Below are 21,053 nucleotides of genomic sequence, written 5' to 3' on the forward strand. Positions count from 1 at the left end.
AACCAGTGGGCGGGCACTCTTCCTCTTCCGCACTGGAGCTGATTGGAGGACAAAGCTTGCAGATGGATGCAATTTGCCTAATGATTTTCGTAAGTGCAATAAATTATGATAATTTCCCTCTGACGTAGTGGAAATGAGTTTTCAAGCCAAACAAAACGCTTTGATCTTACATTTCGAATTATCTTCGATGGTTGATAGTTGTATTAAATGCTTGAATCCGCACCTTACAGGATAACTGTAAAATTTCGATCTGTAATCTGCGTCCTCTCTCAGTTAAATCGCGAGATTAAAAAATAAAATTTAAAAAGTAACCGAAATTGGGATTTTCCTGCACAGTGGCGCTTTCGTTTGTTAGACGATATTTATAAATATCGATATGTATTCAACGAAATTGAATTCAAGGCATATTAACGTCTGCAAATATGTACATTATGTATATCGTGTAACACATTTATTTTTATTAATTTATTATTACGTTTTTTTTGCCGCTGCTTAGTTTCAAGTATCCCTTCTTTTTCTTGTCGATCTTCTCCACCTATCGATACCAAAAATACAATGCGACACTGCTATCGATATTATAAATACTAGACTATTTTGTTGTTTATGTTTTTCAAATGTTTACACTTGATTATTATAATGTTTACACTAGGTACATAATGATACATATGTATATGTTTATGTCATCAATTTCATCAATCTAATAAATTCAATTTAAGCCTAGTACTCAGATGCAAACAAAATCTAATCAGTCTCTGTTTAAAAGTTATTAAATTTTTTCAGCTCACGGGTACGGTGAACCGGGATAAATGTATTTATAAAACACAAAACATATGCATTAATAGGTAAAAAAAACATGTTAATCTAGGATAAAATCATTATTAATGTTTCAAAGCAGCTTGGAACAAAAAATTTAATATTAGTTAAAGGGTATAATTGGGTATACCAAAGCCCATACTCATAGAAGAAAGTAGGTTGAGCAGCAACTATGACGTCACATTTAATCAACATTTAAGTTTTATGCTCTTGCCGTTTTTGCTTGAACCTTTTTATGGAAACAATGCAATAAAAAGGACTTCGGGAAACTAGCCAATCTTGTAGTAAATTGATTCATCCATCTGATAAAATGATATGTTCAGTTGTTAAAGTCATAACTTGCCAGTAATATTAAATCGAATATCAAAATTGATGAATATCAACGCATTTTGTCAGTATATGTACGGTGTACGGTATATTTCTGGGGTATTTTTGGGATCACTCTTTGAACACAGAAATGAGTCGGGAGAGCGTTTTGAGTGCTCTCTTTTGACTGGGTCATGGCAAGGTATAGCCCTAGTATTAAGACGGCCAAACTTTTTTTAAGTGCCTCGTAAGGACCTCACTCTGGACTAAATGTACCGTGGGACCGAAAAGCCCACGGTGAGTTATGTGGTGAGGTGGGCTTTTTCCTTGAAAGCTCTCGATTTTGTGACGTTTGGCCAAACACACCTTTACTTTATTTTTTATCGTTATCGGCGTTTATCGTTATCACACTGCAGCTGTAATGTGTAAAAAAAAAATATCCAGCAATTATTTATAAAAATAAAAGCAACGACGTGTAACAACGAAATACGACGGCGACGAAATGGCAACACGCGGCGGTCCAACGGTCGCGGGAACCGACGGCAACGACTTCGAGTTCAGGCAGCGCGTAGCTGGCACATATCAAATTAGGTTAATAACACTCGAAAACACTTGCCCTGAACACCTACACCCGACGGCAGGAAATTATCTAATTACTAGCCGCTGCCACAGTAGCTGCGACGGCCAAGGCTTACCTTAGCCAAGCAGGCTGCAGGAGAGATGTGGCCGTGGCCCCCCAGCACCCACACCGTGGACAGAACACCCATTCGGACGGAGCAGACGGCTTGCGCTACCCTGGTGGGCAATGTGCCAGCATGGCATGGCAAGAGCCTGGCTGCCAGTGGCAGTAACACTGATTGTGTACATGTTTGAGCATAGGGTCGCAGCAGGAAGCAAGCCAGAGACAGCTATTCACGGTGGAAACCTTCTCTTGTCGTTGCAGTTTGTTGAATAAATCACGATTGAAGTACTGCATTTTCTTCCATGCCCTTCTCTTCTTCGTGATGCTGGCCAAGCTGACATCGGACATATTGGATCGCCTGGACATTTTCGTGCTGGAGATTGAGGAACTAGAGGTGCCTCCGCCGCTTTGGTGGGAGTACGTGTGGGCCGGTTCGCTGCTCACCTCGTTCCTGGGCCTGTCTGCGGCACGTGGCAACAAGGTGCGTGAAATGCAGAAATACATGATCGCCATTCTGGTGTTCGCCATCCTGCCCTTACTCTATTGCTTCGCCTACTACTTCTCGGACGTGTGGGAGTTTGCGACCATGGACAAGTCCGTGGAGCTGGACGAGACGGACATTTTCATCTGGCGCGTAAGTGGGAAAACAGCTCCAGTATACAGAACATCCCACTAAATTCGAAATTCTTGCTTGCAGGGCTATCCCTATGGAGTGTTCTGGTACGCCTTCTGCTTTGTGGGCTTCCAGGTCCACGGATTCACGCTGTATTTTGCCTTCAATCTGGTCAAGGTCTGGAGGGCCCGAACTGCCACGCGCAAGTTCCAGTAAAGTCGATGTCGAAGTCGAAGTCGAGTTGAGGTTGCGGAGAAAGTACTAAATACTCGCCAAACCAAACCACTAAAGCGTCAAAGCGAAACGCTGTAGGGCTAGATGTAAATAATTTGGAACTTAAACTAATCTCTAGTGCACAAAGCGTACAGAAACTAAACTAAACGAAGATAATGCAGCTGTTAAGGTATCGCACATTTTAGTCTTACAGGAGAGCAGAGGAGAGGAGCACATATTTTCGAGGCCAAACGAGAATAGAATCACGTTAAAGTTATTGTTAGTTGAGAGTTAAACCGTTCAAAGATTAAATAAAAAACAGACATTATCCATATACAACATACACACTTCACACTATATACACCCTAATCGAATGTGTACACACGCAGCCTTGTGAAGTGAAGTCAACTGAAGACGACAAAGCAACTGAAGCCACCAAAATTCCCCGAGTCGGAAGCAAAACCAAAAACTTAGACAACTTCATTTTTGCTTACTTACATTTCGACGTGCCTCGTGTTTGTTAGAAACGTTTTATATATATTTACACACAATTATATATATATACAGTATATACACGCATATATATCTATGTTCATGTCTATGGATGAGTACTTCGTCTTCGTGGATAGGTCTTAGTTAGTCTTCTTTTTCTACGACTTTCAAAACCGTTTGTAATTCATTTCGCTATTATTTGTAACTGATTTTGAGCACACAGCGTCAGCCTGTGTGTTGAGTGTCGAGAGGTTTGAGAAACTGCCCCATAATACTAGTTACTATACACTGACATGCAAATGACATATGAAGCAAAGTTTATCCAGTTCTGATCGCCAATAATATGATATGTGGTAACGTACTGTACTGTGTAACGTAACGTAGCGTAGCGTAACGAGAGACAGTCAAATCAAAGATAAAAAGATTGAGAATTTAATTTTAAAGTCAATTTTAAAGTGTTTTTTAAATCGTATCTTGTTCTCCGAATTTTTAAGTAGTTTTTTAAAAATTGATCAATAAAGATACATATATATTTGTTCTTCTGAGTGGGTTAAAAACACGTATTGTCTTCTTTATTTGGCAATCAGCGAAGGAGTTTTTGTTTTTAAAAAAATAATTGTCTCAGCATAATTTCAATTCCCTTTTTATTGTGTACACTTTTAAAAAAGTTTTGTTCCCAGCGGATAATCTGTAAATTCTAAAGAACATCCTTGTAGAGAAGACATTATATCCATGCAATTGCATGGATTGCTTGCAATTCATTAAGTTTCTAAGTCTAAACTATAGCCAAACAAGAGGAATGTAGTTAAATTCACTTGCTGTACAAGAATACCTACCTATAATATCCATAGGCCACTATGGACCAGCGAAAGGTTATCCGCTCATTCCGAACCAAAACAAACACATTAATTTCCCGACCATCCAAACCAGACTTTAAATACAAAAAATAATCAAAACTTATTTCTGGAAAAAATGTAAATATTATTATTATTTTTTTGAGGCTTTATCCATACGTATTCAAAATGTAGAGGGGTTTTAGGGGGTTTTTCCAAAACAAATACCCCAACACCCATGCATATCATATCAACCCCTTGTACGAACGTTGCAATGTGGCCGAACGGCCACAACAGTCCGACGCTTTAGTGACCATTTGTGCATTGATGCGAGTGGAGGACAGCGTCCACAGCAACAGCCTCGTAATCGTCCTCGTCCTCGTCGCTGGTGTTGTCGAAAATTGCGCAATTGTTGGCCACGCCACCCTGCGAGGAGAGACTGGGAGAGGAAAAGAGCGAGAAGAGAGAAAACGCTATGAGATACGTGAGCAAGAGAGAGCCGTCAGAGCTGCTCCAAAGCATCCATCCACAGCATCCACTCGCTCGCTCTCGCAGTCCTTATTATTCGTTTGGCTGTGAGAGGAGCATATAGAAAATTTTCCAACACACCATTTTGGATCAAAGTAAACAAGAAAATATTTGGTTTTTCTTTTTAAAAGTTGTGAAGAAAATTCAAAATTATTAAAATTAAACAAATTTGAAGACCAGACCCAAGATGCGCGGCGAGGAGACGACCTACAGGCGGACGACGCGCGAGAAGATTGTGCTGCGTGGAAACACTACCATCCGGACCGTGGACTGCACGTCCTACCTGCCCGTGATGAGTCCCACTAGGTAAGTGAGCAGGGGGACGGGGACCGTAGCCTTAGCGAGCACGGATGGGGGTAGCAGATGGAGGCCTGAGACGGGCGTGCCGGTGTACTCCAACGTGCCTTGACTGCTTGGGCTGGGAGTGGGCCCCGTTCCGCGGACGTCTGAGTGCGTATGTTCTGGCATCGATTTTTATCTCAGCTGCAGCTGATTTCGCATGCTCCTGCAGATGTACGATATAGCCGTGCTGTTATGAGTGTGTGTCCGTAGCGACCTTCGGTGTCGTTTGCTCAGAGTCTCAGCACAGCACCGTTGACGCAGCACTTCAGCAGCACTGTTTCGCTGCTCTCGAATGTATGCTACATTTTCTTGGGGTTCTCCGATTGCAACTCGAGACCAAGACCCGGCATGCAAGCCAGCCATTAAATTACATTGCCGGCAAATTATTAAGAACTCGTTCCCACTTGAGTGGATAAATACACACACACACACACACACACACACACAGCGCACATGGTTTTTTGTGTAGCGCCTCGCTTCCACAGAAATCGATGGATTCTCCAGCTTGAGCCAACGGTAGCTTTGCCCTAGCGTGCATTGACCACTGTCCGCCAGGCCAGGCCAGGCGTTGGGTAATACTACATACAAGCAACAAAGCACCGCGAAACCCCTCACATCGAATATTAAATGCCCTTTTTAGTTTATTTTCATACACACTAAATTGCAAGTTATGGTATACTTTCATGAACATTAATTAATCTAGTCACGAAAATATTAACATCCATTATTCGACCTCTAATAAGTTGTAAGTCGATTAAGCAATGGTGCTGCAGCGATTTCAAGGGACTCTCATGCAAGGATCAATTAACATTCACCTATGGAAATTGTTTTTCTCGGACCTTTCTGGTAAAAAATTGAGAGCTTAATTAGGTGCGAATTAAAACCACATTAACGGTTTGCAATCCACTAAAATTCGATAATTTTATGAATTCATTTTCAATCGGAATTTAATTTTAATTATGTAGACGAGAAGGAATACTAACAAACCCATTGCACAATCGGTGTAAGCCAATCGATCCGATCTTATCTATGTTGTCCAGCTTTCTTTCCTTGAAGTTATTATAACCTCTCCATGGGCATACATACGAGTATATGTATATTGTTTTTGTGATTGAAACCGCCCCAAAGCAGCGCCCCAAGCAGGCAATACTTCCTTTAACCTCAATTCGCATTCACACAGAGGCACACACACACACACCAAAGCTACTCGTGCCAGCAGCGTCGTCGCCGTTGGTCCTTTTTGTTGTGGACGCGTCGTCCAGTTCCAGTCCCGTGGTCAGTTGGTGTACAACCCTTGAGTTGTCAGGTGAACGCCTCGCTCGCGACGCGTGCATACTCGTATAATTGTTGTTGTGTTGTTGCCTTCAGTACGGTTTTTCCGGCTGTCCCGGCTCAGAAAACACTGTCAGGGAAATCATTTTTATCAATCGTTTCGTTTCAAGTGTGTGTGTTTTTAAATTTTAAGTGGAGTTTATGTTATATGTCCGACTGATCGTGCGACGATAGACAGCACAGCGATATGTTCAACACAAGTACCCAGAACTGGTTCGGCATGGGCCAGACCACGACTGCTCCCGCCGGCGGCGTTGCCCAGCTGTTGAACAATAATTCCAGAGGCGCCCAATCGAATCATTATCACCAGCAGCAGCAGCAGCAGCAGCATCAGCATCAGCAGCCTTTCATGCGGCAGCGTTCGCTGACCAGCTCCAATCCAGCCCTTGAGCGCACTGCCCTGGCCCTTCGTCCACAGTCGCCCCCCAATGTGCAGGTGGAGTACGAGGTGGCCGTACCATTTGTCTCTGCCTACAGACACACACCATATCATTCGCTATGGGATCTGCACCAGTGGTAAGGAGGCTGAAACCATGAAACTACCCCACACGCACCATGCCATGCACTCCACTAAGAGATTTAATAGACAAACAGTTTCCTTCCCCCTACTCGAACATGCAAGAAATTCCTTTTTATTGTCCCCCAAATGTGAAATTGTAAGTCGATCATCGGTAGTCATATCTTCAATCTTGTATTTAGTACATTAGTTTCGTTCGGTTAACTAAGGTATTTCCAGGAATTCAACTCCAATATAATGCCCCGTGTTACCCCAACCGACCCCGCTCTATCCTTCAGTTTCCTTCAGGCTGCGGCTTCCTAACATATTGTGCCAGTCATAATTGCCATTTGCTGACTTTAATTTGCATAGGCCAAAGCGTTGTTGTTTTCGCGGTGGCAATGGCTTTTCTGTGGAAGGAATTAGCATAAACACCTCTGGTGACACGAATCTTAAAGAGAACGTCGTAAACTAAGACTAGACTCTGGCCCATCATCGAAATGCCCCTGCTTGGTTATTTTCCATGCCAGTGCCGGCCTTGTAACAGTTTTCCCAGTCAATAAATGTCCTCAGGTATGGGAGTAATACCATTGATACTGGGACTACCTAGAGAAGTACATAGGAAAAATAAACGCATATCAATCGGGGTCCGAGATGACCTAGTTAGTTGCTGCTAATCAGTGGAGCGCTGCCCATTCCCAGTCCCGCCGGAAATCGTAGGCGAGCGCATAGGAAACATTAACCCAAATTTGAACGAGTACAGCACACAATAAATATGAAACGGATGTGATGTGGAGGCAGGCGGCAGGCGGCAGAAACAAGAGTTATGGCATGGCAATGCAGCGGCCAACTCAATTAGCCAGGAGAGGCGTACAAAAAATATATTATGGTATACTTCCCAGATGGAAGCTCAGCACAGAGTTGCCTCTAAATGTTGTTTTGGTATGGCATGGTATGTAAGTGGTTTAATGCCTTCGGATGACGCATGCAAATAGCAGCCCCAAATGCGAATAAAAAGTTAACAATTGTATTGTCGCCGGCACGTCAATAACCTGTTTCGAGAGCCAACAAGTTTATTGAACCCTCCTGCCAACAGCTAGCGGCTGACTGTTCTGCATATGGCCCTTGGGTTCGGGCCCTTGGGGCCCCCACACGAACTCGTCGCTTCCTAGAAATTCCTGAGCATTGTCAGTGAAGGTGAGGGGGAAAGGGCTAGCTAATATTAGACAGGCTGCTTGGCCAGACTTGGCCAGACACGAGGAATACGTTCATGTATAGAAAATATATGTATGTACATACGTTTGTATGCACGGAGCAGGACACGCAAAGGACCTGCCGCGCCACTACTGTCCGCTGCTGATAAGCAAACGACCTTTGCGACACGGCCAAGTTTAATGGCAAGAGCCCAGGATCAAGCGGAAAACTTATGGATTATAAACCAAAAAGAAATTCTTGTTCACCAACAAAAGTAAAGCCAAACGAGGGCTGAGTTCTGTTCTGCTGTGGAAAAGAGTCTTCTGGTAGGGATAGAAATGCAGGTCTGGGCACTCGGCCCAATCTTGGATGCTTTACAACCATCAGAATGGTAAATGGTAAATGCTAAATGCTTTTGGGTGTACAAAGGAATATACTCGTAGAAGATGTGTGTGTTCGATCCTTACTAAATGAATTCTATTGCGTATTTACATTAATATTAAGGTGAAATCGGTTTTTAGCTTTATACTTAAAGCGGTAAAATTATGTGTTTGGGGTCATAGACTTATCAACCTAACAGACAACTTTAGACAACTCCTTTAATTTTCAGCTCTTCCACACCCCCCACGAGCTTGTCGCACATGGCCCGTATGATGGACACGTTGATACTGGACTCGCTGTCGCCATTCGGCTTCACCAAGATCACAGCGACCAGCCGACCCTCACGCACCTCCAATACGTGTGTCAAGAAGACCACAGTGGAGAGCGGACATGCGACGGCAGCCGACCGCCAGCAGCACAGGCCGATCAACAACTTGGGAGCCAACGCTCCGGCCGGGCTGGGCATCGGCGAACCTGCTCCATTGCGGAGCAAGCGTCTGCCCACGCAAGGTGAGTGCTCGTAGGGGGTAAATATCCTTACCTCATTGATAAAACCCAGTCTCCGCCACAGAAGTCGCCCCTCAGCCGCGGCCCAATCATCCGGCGATGCCTTTCCCCTCCCAGCAGCAGGACAACCGCTGGGTCTCATCGCTGAGACGGCGCGACCCAGAGCTCCAGCCCACATTGCCTTCCATCAACAGCAATGCGAACAGCAACAGCAACAGCAACAGCCAGAACCTCAGTCAGAGCCACCACGGCAGTGCCGCGAATGTGGGAGTGGGCCTGGCGGGAAGTGGACCCGCAGGCGCCCCCAGTGTGGGAGCCATGCGGTTTGGCCGGCCGGGGCGGGCTTCAGCTATGGCTGCTGCCGTGCGCAAGAGTCGATCCGTGGAGCGCTTGCGGGCCCGCAAACAAAGCATAAACGCACAAATGACGCTCAAGCACAAGCCGATGAAGAAGAACTCGCTGGACGAGAACTCCAACTCCGACGACCAGGATGCCACCACATCTCTGGAGGACAACTCTCAGGCACAATCAATCTCCACCACGCACAACACACCCAAGTGCTCCCCGAAGACCAAGGCCAAGCACTTCTCGCCACTGGGCTACGAAGGGCGCTTGGTTGACACTTTGGAGAAGGACATCCTGCAGCGGCACCCCCGCATTAAGTGGACTCACGTGGCTGGCCTAAACGAGGCCAAGACCATCTTGCAGGTGAACTAATTGCTTCTTTGTTTCCCCTTTTGGCCAATCACTGAAGACGGTACGGGTACGGGTACGGGTTCGGCATTCAATTGCAGGAGGCGGTGGTACTTCCCGTAATCATGCCGGAGTTCTTCAAGGGAATTCGAAGGCCGTGGCGGGGCGTTCTGATGGTGGGTCCGCCGGGCACTGGCAAGACCATGCTGGCCAAGGCAGTGGCCACGGAGTGTGGCACCACCTTCTTCAACGTGTCCTCCTCCACACTCACATCCAAGTACCGCGGGGAGAGCGAGAAGCTGGTGCGCCTGCTCTTTGAAATGGCGCGCTTCTATGCGCCGAGCACGATTTTCATTGACGAAATCGACGCACTCTGCGCCTCGCGGGGCAGCGACTCGGAGCACGAGGCCAGCCGGCGGTTCAAGGCGGAGCTGCTCATACAAATGGATGGCCTCAATGCGAGCATGCAGGAGGAGAAGGTAATCATGGTATTGGCAGCCACAAATCATCCCTGGGACATCGACGAAGCCTTCAGGAGACGCTTCGAGAAGCGGATCTATATCCCGCTGCCGAACGGTAAGTGCCTGAAGGTGGTGGTACCTGTTCCACATTCCATTCCCACTCCATTGACAGAGGAAACGCGCTCGGCACTGCTCAAGCTTTGTCTGAAGGATGTCTGCCTGTCCCCTAACCTCAACACGGCCATGATCGGGGAGGAGATGCAGGGGTACTCCGGCTCGGACATAAGCAACGTGTGCCGGGACGCATCCATGATGGCCATGCGTCGACTCATTTCGGGGCGAACTCCGGAGGAGATTAAGCAGATACGCCGCGAAGACGTCGATCTCCCAATCACGCTGCAGGACTTCCAGGACGCGCGACAGCGCACCAAGAAGTCCGTTTCTGCCGACGATGTAGCCCGATTCGAGAAGTGGATGGAGGAGTACGGCTCCTGCTAGTTGTACGGGTTGCTGCTACAGCACTCCCCCTCCCCATGTCTTTGATCAGACTGCATTCCCTTCTCCCGTGCGTACTTCCAACGTAGCCCAACCTACAATTGCAATAATTTTTATTAGCTAATACTGTATAAACAATATGCGATGCGGCGTTAGCTATGTATGTATAATTATTTTGTATACGCTTAATTGCTCAAGTGGCCCACGCTCAGCTCTCAGTCCTCAGCCCTCAGCCACGCCCCTCTATGCGCACATGGTAATTTCCGATACACAAATATGTACACATAAAGGACGTATGTATGTATGTAATTTTTAATATTTATTCGACAGAATCCTACAGAAGGCTTATAGCAACAAAATGTATTTTGTAATCAACATATTTAGAACGAAAAACGAAAAATAAATTACTCGACACCCATTCCTTCGTTTAGGCATTCAGCTTGGCAATGGTATTATTGTAGTCCTGCTCGACCACGGCGTATTCCTCCTGAAGCTGCTGTATACGCTGCTTCATGTTGGGCAAACGGGCTCGCATCATTTCCGTGTCTATCTTGTGGCGCTCCATTTTCTTGAGGTCCTTTATCTGCTTGTAGTATACTGCATTCAGGCGCTTCTTTACCTCCAGACGATAGTTCCTGTACTCCTTGTCATCATTCACATTGGTATAGTATAGGCGCAGCAGCTCGTATACCTTTCGCACCTGTCGCGGATTAAGTTTTAGTGTTTCGCGAGCCTCCCTCACCATTTCCTTGCTGAAGCCCTTGACGATCTCGATGCGGGCAAATGACTTTAGCTCCCTGCAGAAGCGCGCATCCACAAAGTTTCGCAGCCGCTGAAAGTCCTCCGACGGATCCTCAACAGTGATGTCCACCACGTTCTTCTGCGACTGGTAGTACTTGTATATAGTTTCGACTAGTTGCGTGGCCAGACCCAGCTTCTGGAAGGGGGGCAATATCATCATTTGGCTAATCCTTGGCCGCTTGTTCTGCGGATAGGCATAGTACTCGTACACGGTTGTGTACCCTGCTGTGGCATACTGATACTGGCCATCGCCGTTCTTATACTTTTCATAGCTGCAAGAAAGTTGTTGTTTAGAGAGCAGACCTTAACAAAAATTGTGTTCCCTTCTCTTTTACCAAACAAAGTAGCACCATTGGGCGTCATCCGTGTCTATGTAGGAGGCAGCGTCCACGAACCACAGGATGAACGTTTGCAGGCGCGCAAAGAATTTCAAAAAAGATGCAACTTTGTAGTCACACTGATAGACCTCGAACAGCCTCTCGCTGCCGTCATCAGAGGGCCGTGTGTACTCGCCGATCTTCTCGCCGAAGGGCTGGAACTTGTCCGCCTTGTCCAGCGTCTTCAGAAACTCATCTAGGTTGATGAAGTAGCAGCCATCTGGCAAACTCTGCGCAATGGTGGCGACCACATCGTCCGCATTCATTTCACCGCCAGACACTTCGTTCACACGACTCCCATACTCCACGCCCAAGTAAATGTGCAACGGTCCGGCCGTATAGAGCACGCGCACGTGCAAGTCTTGATACCCGAAAATGGTCTCAGTCTCGCCAAATATCTGATGAGCCATTGCGGGGTGGAAAATCAAAGCGTCGTTGTGGATGTCCGTCTTGTCGCGTACTAGAAACAGACGCATTGCAGTACCAGATCAAGGTGTGCTGCAGACTATGCAACTTACTCAATTTGAAGTCTACGACCTCGAGGGCGTCCAGCAAGTACTCCTGGTATTCTTGGATTTGAGCCATTTTTGCCTTTTTTTTACCGCGTCTTAAATTGGGCCGCAAAATGTGCTTATAGCAGCTGTACCGTCGAAACAGCAAACGCTTTTGGGGCTATGGAGTAGTAAGTCCAGTTAATTCTAGCTCAGTAAGTGTTTGTGCAAGTTCAATTCACTGTTTTGTTAATTGTTTGTTAGAAAATTTTTCGCGGCTAAACAAATGACCGAAGCCGAACTAGAGGTGGAAAAACATCGATGCATCGATGCCTTAAAATTTTTTGGTTTCTCCACCTCTAAGCCGAATGCAGCCGAAATAAGTGTTGCACAACTTACGAATCGCCCTTTCATTGTCCTATTCGTTGAAATTTTTTGTTGCTCTTAATTTGTACTATTTTTGTTTATTATTCAATATTATTTATTTTCACTTCAACTCTTTCACTATTTCCATTTGATTTATATTTCAAAATCATAGTCTCCTGCAAACACTTTCCAGCACTGGCAACCGGCGCACCCAACTTCACACAGCATTTGTAAGCAGAATTTGTGCTGAAATAATAATTAATCACAAAAATCGGCGGCGCTTGTGTTTTAAAGAGCATCACGAAGGAGAAAAAGTGAGAGCTTAGCACCAACCTCGTAGGATTACTTGCATTTCGCCAATTGCAACTACCTTGATCTGATCTTTGTGGAATAACAGCGGTAAAAGAGGTAAGTAACAAAAATGCCTCGTCATAGCGCTGCCGCCTCGAGAAACGCATTGAATGTTTGGTTTGATTTGATTGTTTTTAGTGCACAATGGATACCTACTTGTTCGATGGGGGCCGCATCACTAAAATGGAGGTGGACTATGAGCCTGCCTGCAACGAGAAAATTCCGCTGGCAAAGGAGCTGGCCAAAAAGAATCCCGACGCCTTCCACGAAGCTATCGAGATGATGCTGCAACTGGAGAAACAGACGCGTCTTGGCGCTGACATGGTGTCGTGCTCGCGCGTCCTGGTCGCGATTTGCCAGATATGCTTCGATGCATCCAACTGGAATGCCCTAAATGAGTACGTCACTCTTCTGGTGCGTAGGCGCTCCCAGCTAAAGCAGGCTGTCGTGAAGATGATCCAGGAGTGCTGCACGTACGTGGACAAAACGCCCAACAAAGAGACCAAGCTCAAGCTGATAGACACGCTGCGCTCGGTCACTGAGGGAAAGATCTATGTGGAAATAGAGCGTGCTCGACTCACCAAAACCTTGGCCGACATCAAGGAGGCCGATGGCGACATCGCAGCGGCAGCGACTGTCATGGAAGAGCTGCAGGTGGAGACGTACGGCTCCATGGACAAGCGTGAGAAGGTTGAGCTCATTTTGGAGCAAATGCGTCTCTGTTTGCTGAAGGAGGACAATGTGTCGACCCAAATCATAGCCAAGAAGATCAGCATCAAGTTCTTCGACGATCCGGCTCAGCATGATCTCAAGCTCAAGTTCTACAACCTAATGATCCAACTTAACCGCGATACATCTTTTCTGAACACTTCGCGTCACTACCAGGCCATTGCAGAGCCGTCGCGTAAAAAGGCTGCCCTCACACCCGTCGACTCTGCCGCCACGGATGAGAAGAAGAAACTTGATGATGACAAGAAGAAGAAGGATGAGGATGAAAAGGACAAAAAGTCTGAGGCCGCAGCAGAGCCGGAAGTCGAGGTCGAACTGACTGAATCGCAGAAAAAGGAGCTGACGGACAAACTGGTCTGTGCTGTAATCTATTGTGTCCTGGCCCCGTACGACAACGAGCAAAGCGACATGATGGCCTACTTGTCCAAAAACAAGAAACTGGAGGATGTGCCCGTCTACAAGTATGAAATGGAAGAGCAGATTAGTCGCAGATTTGAGTTTTTATAAAATTTTTTTAGGGAAATTCTGCGCCTTTTCATGTCGAAGGAGCTGATTAACTTTGATACATTTAACGCCGACTTTGGCTTGGTATTGGCCGAAAACGATATGTTCAAGGATGCCACCAAGCATGGAAAGAAATGCATTGCCGAGCTCAAGGATCGTCTGATAGAGCATGTAAGCTGTTAAATTCATAAACTGAGGGGAAGGCTCATCCCATGTCGTTACATTTGTTTTAGAATATTCGCATTATTGCCATGTACTACTCCCGGCTTCACCTAGCGCGTATGAGTGAGCTGCTGAATCTGCCCGCAAGCCGCTGTGAGGAATATCTGTCCAAGCTGGCCAACAGCGACACAATTCGAGTGAAGATCGACCGCCCCGCTGGTATTATCTATTTCACCACGAAGAAGAGCGCCTCCGACATCCTGAACAACTGGGCCACCGACGTCAATCAGCTGATGTCCCTGGTGAACAAAACATGCCACTTGATCAACAAGGAGGAGTGCGTCTACTCGGTCATGTGTGCTGTCGAGGATTAGTCGCATATTCTATCATAAGATTGTGTTTTTTATTGTAAAACGCCTGCCCATATATACCTGTAGCTCTACTAACAATCCAACCATCAAAATTTCTTCGATGTTTTCGCAGTTTGTATTCATTGAATGAACTACAATATTAAAACCAAACCCAAATCCTCAGATTGCATGCTAGTCTCCATCCTATTGACAACCACGCTGTGCAGTGCTACTGGGAACACAATGCTGAGGAGCATGATGCCACCGCTCAAGTCATATACGTTGCAGCAGCGGTCTAGGGACACTGTGTATAGGTAGGAGCCTCTCCAGCGGTGCAACTGAGAAGGTGAGATCCAGAGAGGGTGCTCAGCATGCGGCCAGTGTTCATGTGCCAGATATACCAGGTACGCGCCATCTGGAGAAAGGGCCAGACGTGGAGCAGAGGCTTCATTGTGTTGGCTGCCAGAATATAATTCAGCCCAATCATAGCCAGACTGTGGCGTTGGGCATTTCCTCCGCCCCTCCGCCCCTCCGCCCTCACTCTATCAAAGAAAAAAGCATGAAATTATCAATGAAATAATGAAACGCAGTTATCGTTATCAATGAAAATAATGAAATTATCAATGAAATAATGAAACGAGTTATCGGTATCAATGAAACTATCAGTCTTCAAAAACAGCCAGATTTTACGGAAAAAAAGCGGAATCGGCAGCACTGATTGAGAAGTTTGTTATTTTGTTTACACAAATTGTTGAATTATTAATTATTATTTTAAACTGAAAAATGCCCAAAGAGGACTGCAAGTACGGGGAAAAGTGCTATCAACGCAATGAGGCCCACCTGGCCAAGTACAACCACCCAGGCAGAGCAGATGACAAAGCAGAATCAGTAAAATTGGCGCCAAAAAGAACCGCTTCCTGTGGAGAGGAAAAGGCGGTCGAGCCCGACACAACCAATTCCAGTGGAGACAGCCAGATGGAGAGTCATGGGGAAGCAAAGGGCACCTACGAGTCGGAGACGGCCGTGTTGCACAGGGAGGCCATGAGCAACATATCCGGAAAAAATTACATGGAAATCATGGAGAAGCGCATTCGATTGTCGGTGCAGCAGGAGTACGATACCCTGTGCGAGTCCAACGAGTTCATCAGGCACAAATTCCTCGTCGAAATGCCGCCAGACTTCTACGAATTCTGGAAGTTCCTCAATACCCTCGCACACGACCCCTCGAAGCCAAGCGCTGCCGTCGAGCACCTCGAGACTGTGTTTCAGCTGCAGCTGGTGGGCCCGTTTGAGTTTCTGTCTGGCATTTTTCATCAAGCCAGGATGGGCGAGCCCGGAGATTACCTAAGGCATTGGCGCTTTTACTATGATCCCCCCGAGTTCCAGACTGTTTTCGTGCGGCGGGGCACTGGCGTGCACTACGGCTATTGGCGGGACGTGCCGCAGGACAAGGAGAACCTGTTGATTGCCCGCAACGACACGGCGAGTGGCTGCGAGTTTCAGTTTGTGTCCGGAAACATATTCGATGCTTTCCTTTACTACCTGGAGCACGACTTTGTCGGCACGCCTTTTACGGCCGGCAAAGTAAATGCCACCAAAAAGGCGGTACAAAAGTATTTGGCTGAAAACTCATTGGAGCTGGCGCCACTAGATCGATTGCAGCGAGAGCGGAACAAACGCGTCGTGGCCAAGGCGTTCCACCGAGCTGGCATCGTGGTTCCCTTCGATCGCAGGACGCAGCTGGGCTACCGCCCTCTCTCTGTTAGCGACGCCGAGCTCAAGAAGATATTGGCGTTGTTTGAGCGCAAAGATCTCGGCGATGGCCTTGCCAAACAGGCTGTGCTGGAAAAGCTGCAGCCAGTGGCCAACGCTGCTATCATCGCTGTGGACGAAAGCGATTTTGGCTGTGCCCTGGAGCTGGGCATCGACTTGTTCAGCAGCGGCCACAAGGAACTCCACATGCTTGCATCTTCGCTGATCGTGCCCGCCTATTCGATGCTCCAGCGCCCCCAATTCATTGCCATCGCCAAGGCTCACATGGAGAGCCGCAGCCGGGACTTGAACTTGAGCATGTTTGATGTATTGAAATAAGTCATGTCCATCATTGTAAATTGATTATTGTGAAATGTTGCTACCGAAACCGCATGGAAAATAAAAATCTGCACCGCAATTAATTTACATGTACAAGTAGGAGCTCTCCTTGCGCGCCGGCACGTAGCTGGGGCCGCACGACACCCCAATCGCTTTGAGCAGCTTGAGCACTGGCTGGGCAGCCGTCGAGTCCAAGGGCAGCTTGTCGGTGTAGACTACAAACGAGCTCACGGGCAGGTCTGCCTGATTTCGCCAGCTGGCAACTGCAATAAACACAAGAGCTCAGGAATCTTAGATTCTTTGTCGCTTCCTCAGCATACTTACTGCCCGCCGCCACGCCGGCTATAAAGTTGGGAGCCTCGAGCTCAGTCGTATCCTTCTCGTTCACTCCCACCCCACGCACAATGGCTATGTCGTCACTATATTTTTGAATTTCCTCGCTCTTAAAGTCGACCTTTGGCTTCAGCGTGATGGTCAATACCTTCTTGGCCAATTTGGCGTAGGGTAGGAGCAGCTCTGTGACCTCCCCACTGCTCGTGAGGTCATCTTCGAGAACAGCCAGCAGCTGCTTTGTAGCCGGATTCCAGTGCAGCGAAGATGTCTTTGGGGGAATGCCGCATACGCGTTTGGTGCCATTCAACAGCACAGAGCTGCCAAAGTGTGTTACGTTAGGGCCCTCGATGACAACCAGAATCTCGCTCTGCAGGGCGGCCACATCCGGGCCAGATTCCCCGTCGAACTTCAACTGCAACCTGTTTTGGGAAATAAATTCGTTAGCTCAGGTAAATATCACAGAACAGAATCGCTCACTTCTCGGCCTGGCCAACGTTTTCGAATTCGTCCTCCTCGCAGTCATCCCAGAAGGCGCGCGACGAGGGTATATTAACTTCGCCAAATCCAGGACAGCTCATGTTTGAATCGCTTTGTGACTTGTTAAAATATATACAATTTTGTGCTGGATTGTGCCCTGTCACTTTCAAATCAATCGGAGTAGAGTAATCGAGAAAAGCTCGACTACTTTTTGGCGTTGTGAAACACTGTTTTGACAACATTGGCGTTGGCTGGGCGCTTAAAAAATTGATTTTTCGCTTTAATTAAGGCAGCAACTACGCTCACAACTGCAATTCAAGTCGAAACGAAACAGAAAACAGCAAAGATGACAACATCGCAGGTTGACCAGGTAAGCTAAGCCAATGTCGAGACAATGAGTTTGATGTGCGGCTGGGCAAATGTCGTCGCCATTGTGGAAAAAAATACACATACCCAAAAAACCAGCGGTGCCGCCTCAATTGTGATGAAAATTTAACATTACATTGCAGAAGCGTGCACTGAACAAGCTAAAGCACGATTTGGAGCCTTTTCGAACGGCTATAGTGAGTGCCTATGGCGTCCTCACCTGGGAGAAGAACTACTATCCTGGCGTGGTGTTTGGTAGCATAAGCATCATTTATCTCGTGCTCTGGTTCATGGATCTATCGGTCATAACTATGCTGTCGCTCCTGGCACTGCTGACTACCGTCTTGGATTATGTCTTCCCCACAATTTCCCGCTTGCTCTTCAGTGGCGTCAATTGGGATGGAGACCACGAAGCCAAATTCGAGGAAGTGTGCGGACAGATGCACAGCATCAAGGCAAACCTGGGCGTATGGTATGAGTATCTGTTTAAGGAGCGCAAGTCGACGGTGGTAAGTACACATACAAACGAGAACACAATTGGCTGCCACAAACGCATTAACGGTTGGGATTCCCTCCCCAGTTCGTGATCATGATAAGCGTGGTCCTCCTGGCCCTGGCTTGGATTGGGGCCATCGTCAACAATCTTCTGTTGATGTACATTGGCACTCTTCTGATTGCCATGTGGCCTGGTCTGCAGGAGAAGGACGTCTTCAAGGGCATCACACAGAAGGCCTCCAAGATCATCAACGAGAAAATTCAATGCGGCAAGCGGAAGCTGCAGTAGAGAGCTAAGCATCGGCTCCTCGTCCCCTATGCACCACACACAGCCATCACATATGACCAAATATTAAACAAACCTAAGTCATCATCAATTCGCCATTACATCACATCACGCACATCGCAAAACGCATTTACAAAACAAACATCTGTGGAACTGTGGAGCATCGCAAGAACTATTTATATCATAAACGATAAGCAAACCATCTATTGAAACTCTCGAACAGCCCATCGTGGTGTTCGCCCCATCACAATTTATAGTTTAGGTTCTTAATGGCATAGCAAAAGATTGTCCGCTCGGTCAAGAGGAGAGAGGCGACCGATGTGAGAAATGGAAAGCGCAACAAAAGACATTTTTGTGATTATTTTGTGAGTTAACTCAAATTTAATGATAATCCCGCGTAAGATACAAAAGAAACCTAAGCGTCTAACTATATTTAAATAAAGAATTCAAATGAATAGATCAAATCAGCCTATTATTTGCCTCGTCCCCGCGATCTGGACCTTGATCGGGATCGGGCATGCTTGCTCTTCTTTGTTTTCTTTTTGTGCTTGGTTGGGTGCCTGCGATGCTCGTCTAAGCTATCGTCGCTTTCCGCGCTGGAGTCATTGGCCCGGCTCGACTTGCTTTTAGATTTCTTTGAGTGCTTCTTAGACTTTTTAGTAGCCTTTTTTTTGGGTTTCTTGCGCTCGTAGGCAGAGTCCGAATCGCTTTCCGTGGACTCCCCCGTGTCGTCCGCCTCGTCTGAGCTGCTCTTCTGCCGCCGACTGCTCCTTGGGCTCGTCGAACGTCGCCTCTCACGCTCCTCGCGCTGATGTTGCATGGTGCTCGTCCTGTGTGCGGAAGAGCTGCTGCTCCGCGGGTCCTGGATATATTTCTTTCTATCTCCATGATCATCCAGTTTGTGGTGCCTTCGATCATCGCCCTTGATGGGTTTGCTTTCGACTTTCTCCGACCTGTCATTCCTGTCATTGCGACTCTCCGATTTCCATGATTTGCGGTCTTCATCCTTGTAGCTCCGTCGATCTTCATCTTTGAACGATCTCTGATCCCCCTCCCCCTTATAGCTTTTACGATCCCGATCTTCATTCCTATAAGACTTGCTCTCCTCCCTACGGTCTCTGCTCCTGCCCTCCGATGGTTTCTCCTGCTTCACAATGATTTGGCCATGTTCGTTCTCCTGCTTTTTGAACTCATTGTATTTGGCACTATCTGAAATTCGAATACAATGGGTTTGGGTTTCAGTGATTTCTTGCAATCCAAAGTTGGCGGGGTTCACTTACTTATGCACTTTCCATACTGCGAGTACTCCTTGCGGGACACGGGCTGGCAGAGAAACTCATTGAATGCCTCCTTGTTGCCACCAATTGCCATCTTGACAATCACCCGCCCCGCGTGGTCATCGAATCCCTCTATTTGCCCGTATTGATCTTTCTGTTTTCCACCTAGGATTCGGACAAAGGCTTGCTTCTTGATCTCCAGCACCTCATTCTTCTCCGGCTGCACAAGAAGCGCCTTGGGTTTGAGTGCTTTGTCTGCCCCCAGGCCCATGCCCTTTGGTCGCAGGAAGGGCGCCTCGTCAACAGGCCCTGATCCTTTTTTCTTGGGCGGTGGCTCCACCCAGCCCATTCCACGAAGCATGGCCAGACCAAACTGTTGGATGGGTATAGATTCATAATCGTCTAAGGAGGCTTCTTTGGCCCCTTCTAGCGGCAGTTCATCTGCCTTTACAGCAGGCAGGACGAGCTTCTCCCCGTTTAGATTTTCGCTTCCATTGGCTTGTGCGTCTGCTAACAATTCACGTGCTGCCCGTTGCTCCAGGTTTTCAGCCGAAATTGCTGCAGTGACCTCGGCAATTGATTGAGGTGCGGATGTCGACTCATCGGGATCTGGCTCATCCTCTCCAAGCAGAACTTGCCTCCTTTTCATCAGACTTGCAAGTGCCGAGGACGTCTTCTGACTGCCTTGCATCTGTATAACCAGCGGCGCAGCCTCTGTTCTTTCGCTGAGTAGCCAGAAAACCTTTAATTAAATACGATTTTGCGAGAAATGTTTACACTTACGCGACTAGCTTGATTTCCTTTCCTTCCACGCATTTTATCAGCTCCACTCTGTTTTCCTCTTTTGCGACTTTGCTGGGCAAAATGTTCGGCTTCTTGGCCACTTTACTGAAGCCAAATGATATTTTTTTTGTGTCCATGGCTTGCATGTGCTTTTGTTTATCAATTTCTATTTTTTGTACAAAATGCCGCCCGAAATAAACAAAACCGCAACAGCTGATAAGCCATGGAAGTGCCAACTCACTTTTTAACATATCGACAGATACCCATCTATCGATGGCAAAACACCGATATTGGCCACATTCGATAGTTTACACTATAATTTTTTTGAATCGATATTTTTCAGATTTGTTTTCAGTGCATAGCGGCCTAGTGGTAGTTTCTGAAATAGTTGGTTCCTTAACTTGTCATCAAGCCCACAAATCAGCTATTCTCA

At 46.9% G+C, this 21,053-nt stretch overlaps 8 protein-coding genes across 12 annotated transcripts; 5 read left to right on the forward strand and 3 right to left on the reverse strand.

The window, feature by feature from the left end:
• Positions 1-1,505: 1,505 nt before the first annotated feature.
• LOC111071112 (protein jagunal) lies at positions 1,506-3,677 on the forward strand. Its single transcript, XM_022362271.2, has 3 exons — positions 1,506-1,710; positions 2,063-2,435; positions 2,499-3,677. The coding sequence occupies exons 1-3, from the start codon at positions 1,622-1,624 to the stop codon at positions 2,628-2,630; spliced, it is 594 nt and encodes a 197-aa protein (XP_022217963.1). The 5' UTR covers positions 1,506-1,621; the 3' UTR covers positions 2,631-3,677.
• An 880-nt stretch (positions 3,678-4,557) lies between these two features.
• LOC111071065 (katanin p60 ATPase-containing subunit A1) lies at positions 4,558-10,793 on the forward strand. Of its 5 annotated transcripts, XR_002607449.2 has the most exons (6): positions 6,252-6,670; positions 8,455-8,735; positions 8,785-9,440; positions 9,527-10,001; positions 10,059-10,541; positions 10,594-10,793. XR_002607449.2 is itself a non-coding variant. In XM_022362175.2 (5 exons), the coding sequence occupies exons 1-5, from the start codon at positions 4,668-4,670 to the stop codon at positions 10,382-10,384; spliced, it is 1,857 nt and encodes a 618-aa protein (XP_022217867.2). In that variant the 5' UTR covers positions 4,558-4,667; the 3' UTR covers positions 10,385-10,793. The 5 variants fall into 5 exon arrangements, 4 of the variants coding, with proteins under 4 accessions (XP_022217867.2, XP_022217868.2, XP_022217865.2 ...); XM_022362175.2 differs by lacking the exon at positions 6,252-6,670 and adding an exon at positions 4,558-4,786 and having other exon boundaries at positions 10,059-10,793; XM_022362176.2 differs by lacking the exon at positions 6,252-6,670 and adding an exon at positions 4,559-4,786 and having other exon boundaries at positions 8,797-9,440; positions 10,059-10,793.
• Positions 10,688-12,547, reverse strand: LOC111071067 (histone acetyltransferase type B catalytic subunit). The gene is made up of 4 exons (XM_022362178.2): positions 12,450-12,547; positions 12,078-12,231; positions 11,518-12,019; positions 10,688-11,454 (listed from the first exon to the last, which is right to left on the reverse strand). Exons 1-4 carry the CDS (start codon positions 12,462-12,464, stop codon positions 10,809-10,811), a joined length of 1,317 nt encoding a protein of 438 aa, XP_022217870.2. The 5' UTR covers positions 12,465-12,547; the 3' UTR covers positions 10,688-10,808.
• A 67-nt stretch (positions 12,548-12,614) lies between these two features.
• On the forward strand, positions 12,615-14,614 carry LOC111071066 (26S proteasome non-ATPase regulatory subunit 12). Its single transcript, XM_022362177.2, has 4 exons — positions 12,615-12,824; positions 12,906-13,957; positions 14,015-14,171; positions 14,234-14,614. The coding sequence occupies exons 2-4, from the start codon at positions 12,912-12,914 to the stop codon at positions 14,534-14,536; spliced, it is 1,506 nt and encodes a 501-aa protein (XP_022217869.1). The 5' UTR covers positions 12,615-12,824; positions 12,906-12,911; the 3' UTR covers positions 14,537-14,614.
• Positions 14,615-15,188: 574 nt separating this feature from the next.
• Positions 15,189-16,698, forward strand: LOC111071049 (histone PARylation factor 1-like). Its single transcript, XM_022362150.2, has one exon. The coding sequence runs from the start codon at positions 15,296-15,298 to the stop codon at positions 16,601-16,603; it is 1,308 nt and encodes a 435-aa protein (XP_022217842.2). The 5' UTR covers positions 15,189-15,295; the 3' UTR covers positions 16,604-16,698.
• Positions 16,610-17,588, reverse strand: LOC111071051. Its single transcript, XM_022362152.2, has 3 exons — positions 17,414-17,588; positions 16,928-17,355; positions 16,610-16,866 (listed from the first exon to the last, which is right to left on the reverse strand). Exons 1-3 carry the CDS (start codon positions 17,512-17,514, stop codon positions 16,688-16,690), a joined length of 708 nt encoding a protein of 235 aa, XP_022217844.1. The 5' UTR covers positions 17,515-17,588; the 3' UTR covers positions 16,610-16,687.
• A 36-nt stretch (positions 17,589-17,624) lies between these two features.
• LOC111071052 (ADP-ribosylation factor-like protein 6-interacting protein 1) lies at positions 17,625-19,011 on the forward strand. The gene is made up of 3 exons (XM_022362153.2): positions 17,625-17,783; positions 17,923-18,288; positions 18,360-19,011. Exons 1-3 carry the CDS (start codon positions 17,760-17,762, stop codon positions 18,561-18,563), a joined length of 594 nt encoding a protein of 197 aa, XP_022217845.1. The 5' UTR covers positions 17,625-17,759; the 3' UTR covers positions 18,564-19,011.
• Positions 18,906-20,856, reverse strand: LOC111071047 (G-patch domain and KOW motifs-containing protein). The gene is made up of 3 exons (XM_022362148.2): positions 20,621-20,856; positions 19,841-20,562; positions 18,906-19,769 (listed from the first exon to the last, which is right to left on the reverse strand). The coding sequence occupies exons 1-3, from the start codon at positions 20,764-20,766 to the stop codon at positions 19,033-19,035; spliced, it is 1,605 nt and encodes a 534-aa protein (XP_022217840.2). The 5' UTR covers positions 20,767-20,856; the 3' UTR covers positions 18,906-19,032.
• Between the last annotated feature and the right edge of the window lie 197 nt (positions 20,857-21,053).

Source organism: Drosophila obscura, unplaced genomic scaffold (assembly GCF_018151105.1).
Source record: "Drosophila obscura isolate BZ-5 IFL unplaced genomic scaffold, ASM1815110v1 contig_192, whole genome shotgun sequence".
Classification (NCBI taxonomy): Eukaryota; Metazoa; Arthropoda; class Insecta; order Diptera; family Drosophilidae; genus Drosophila; species Drosophila obscura.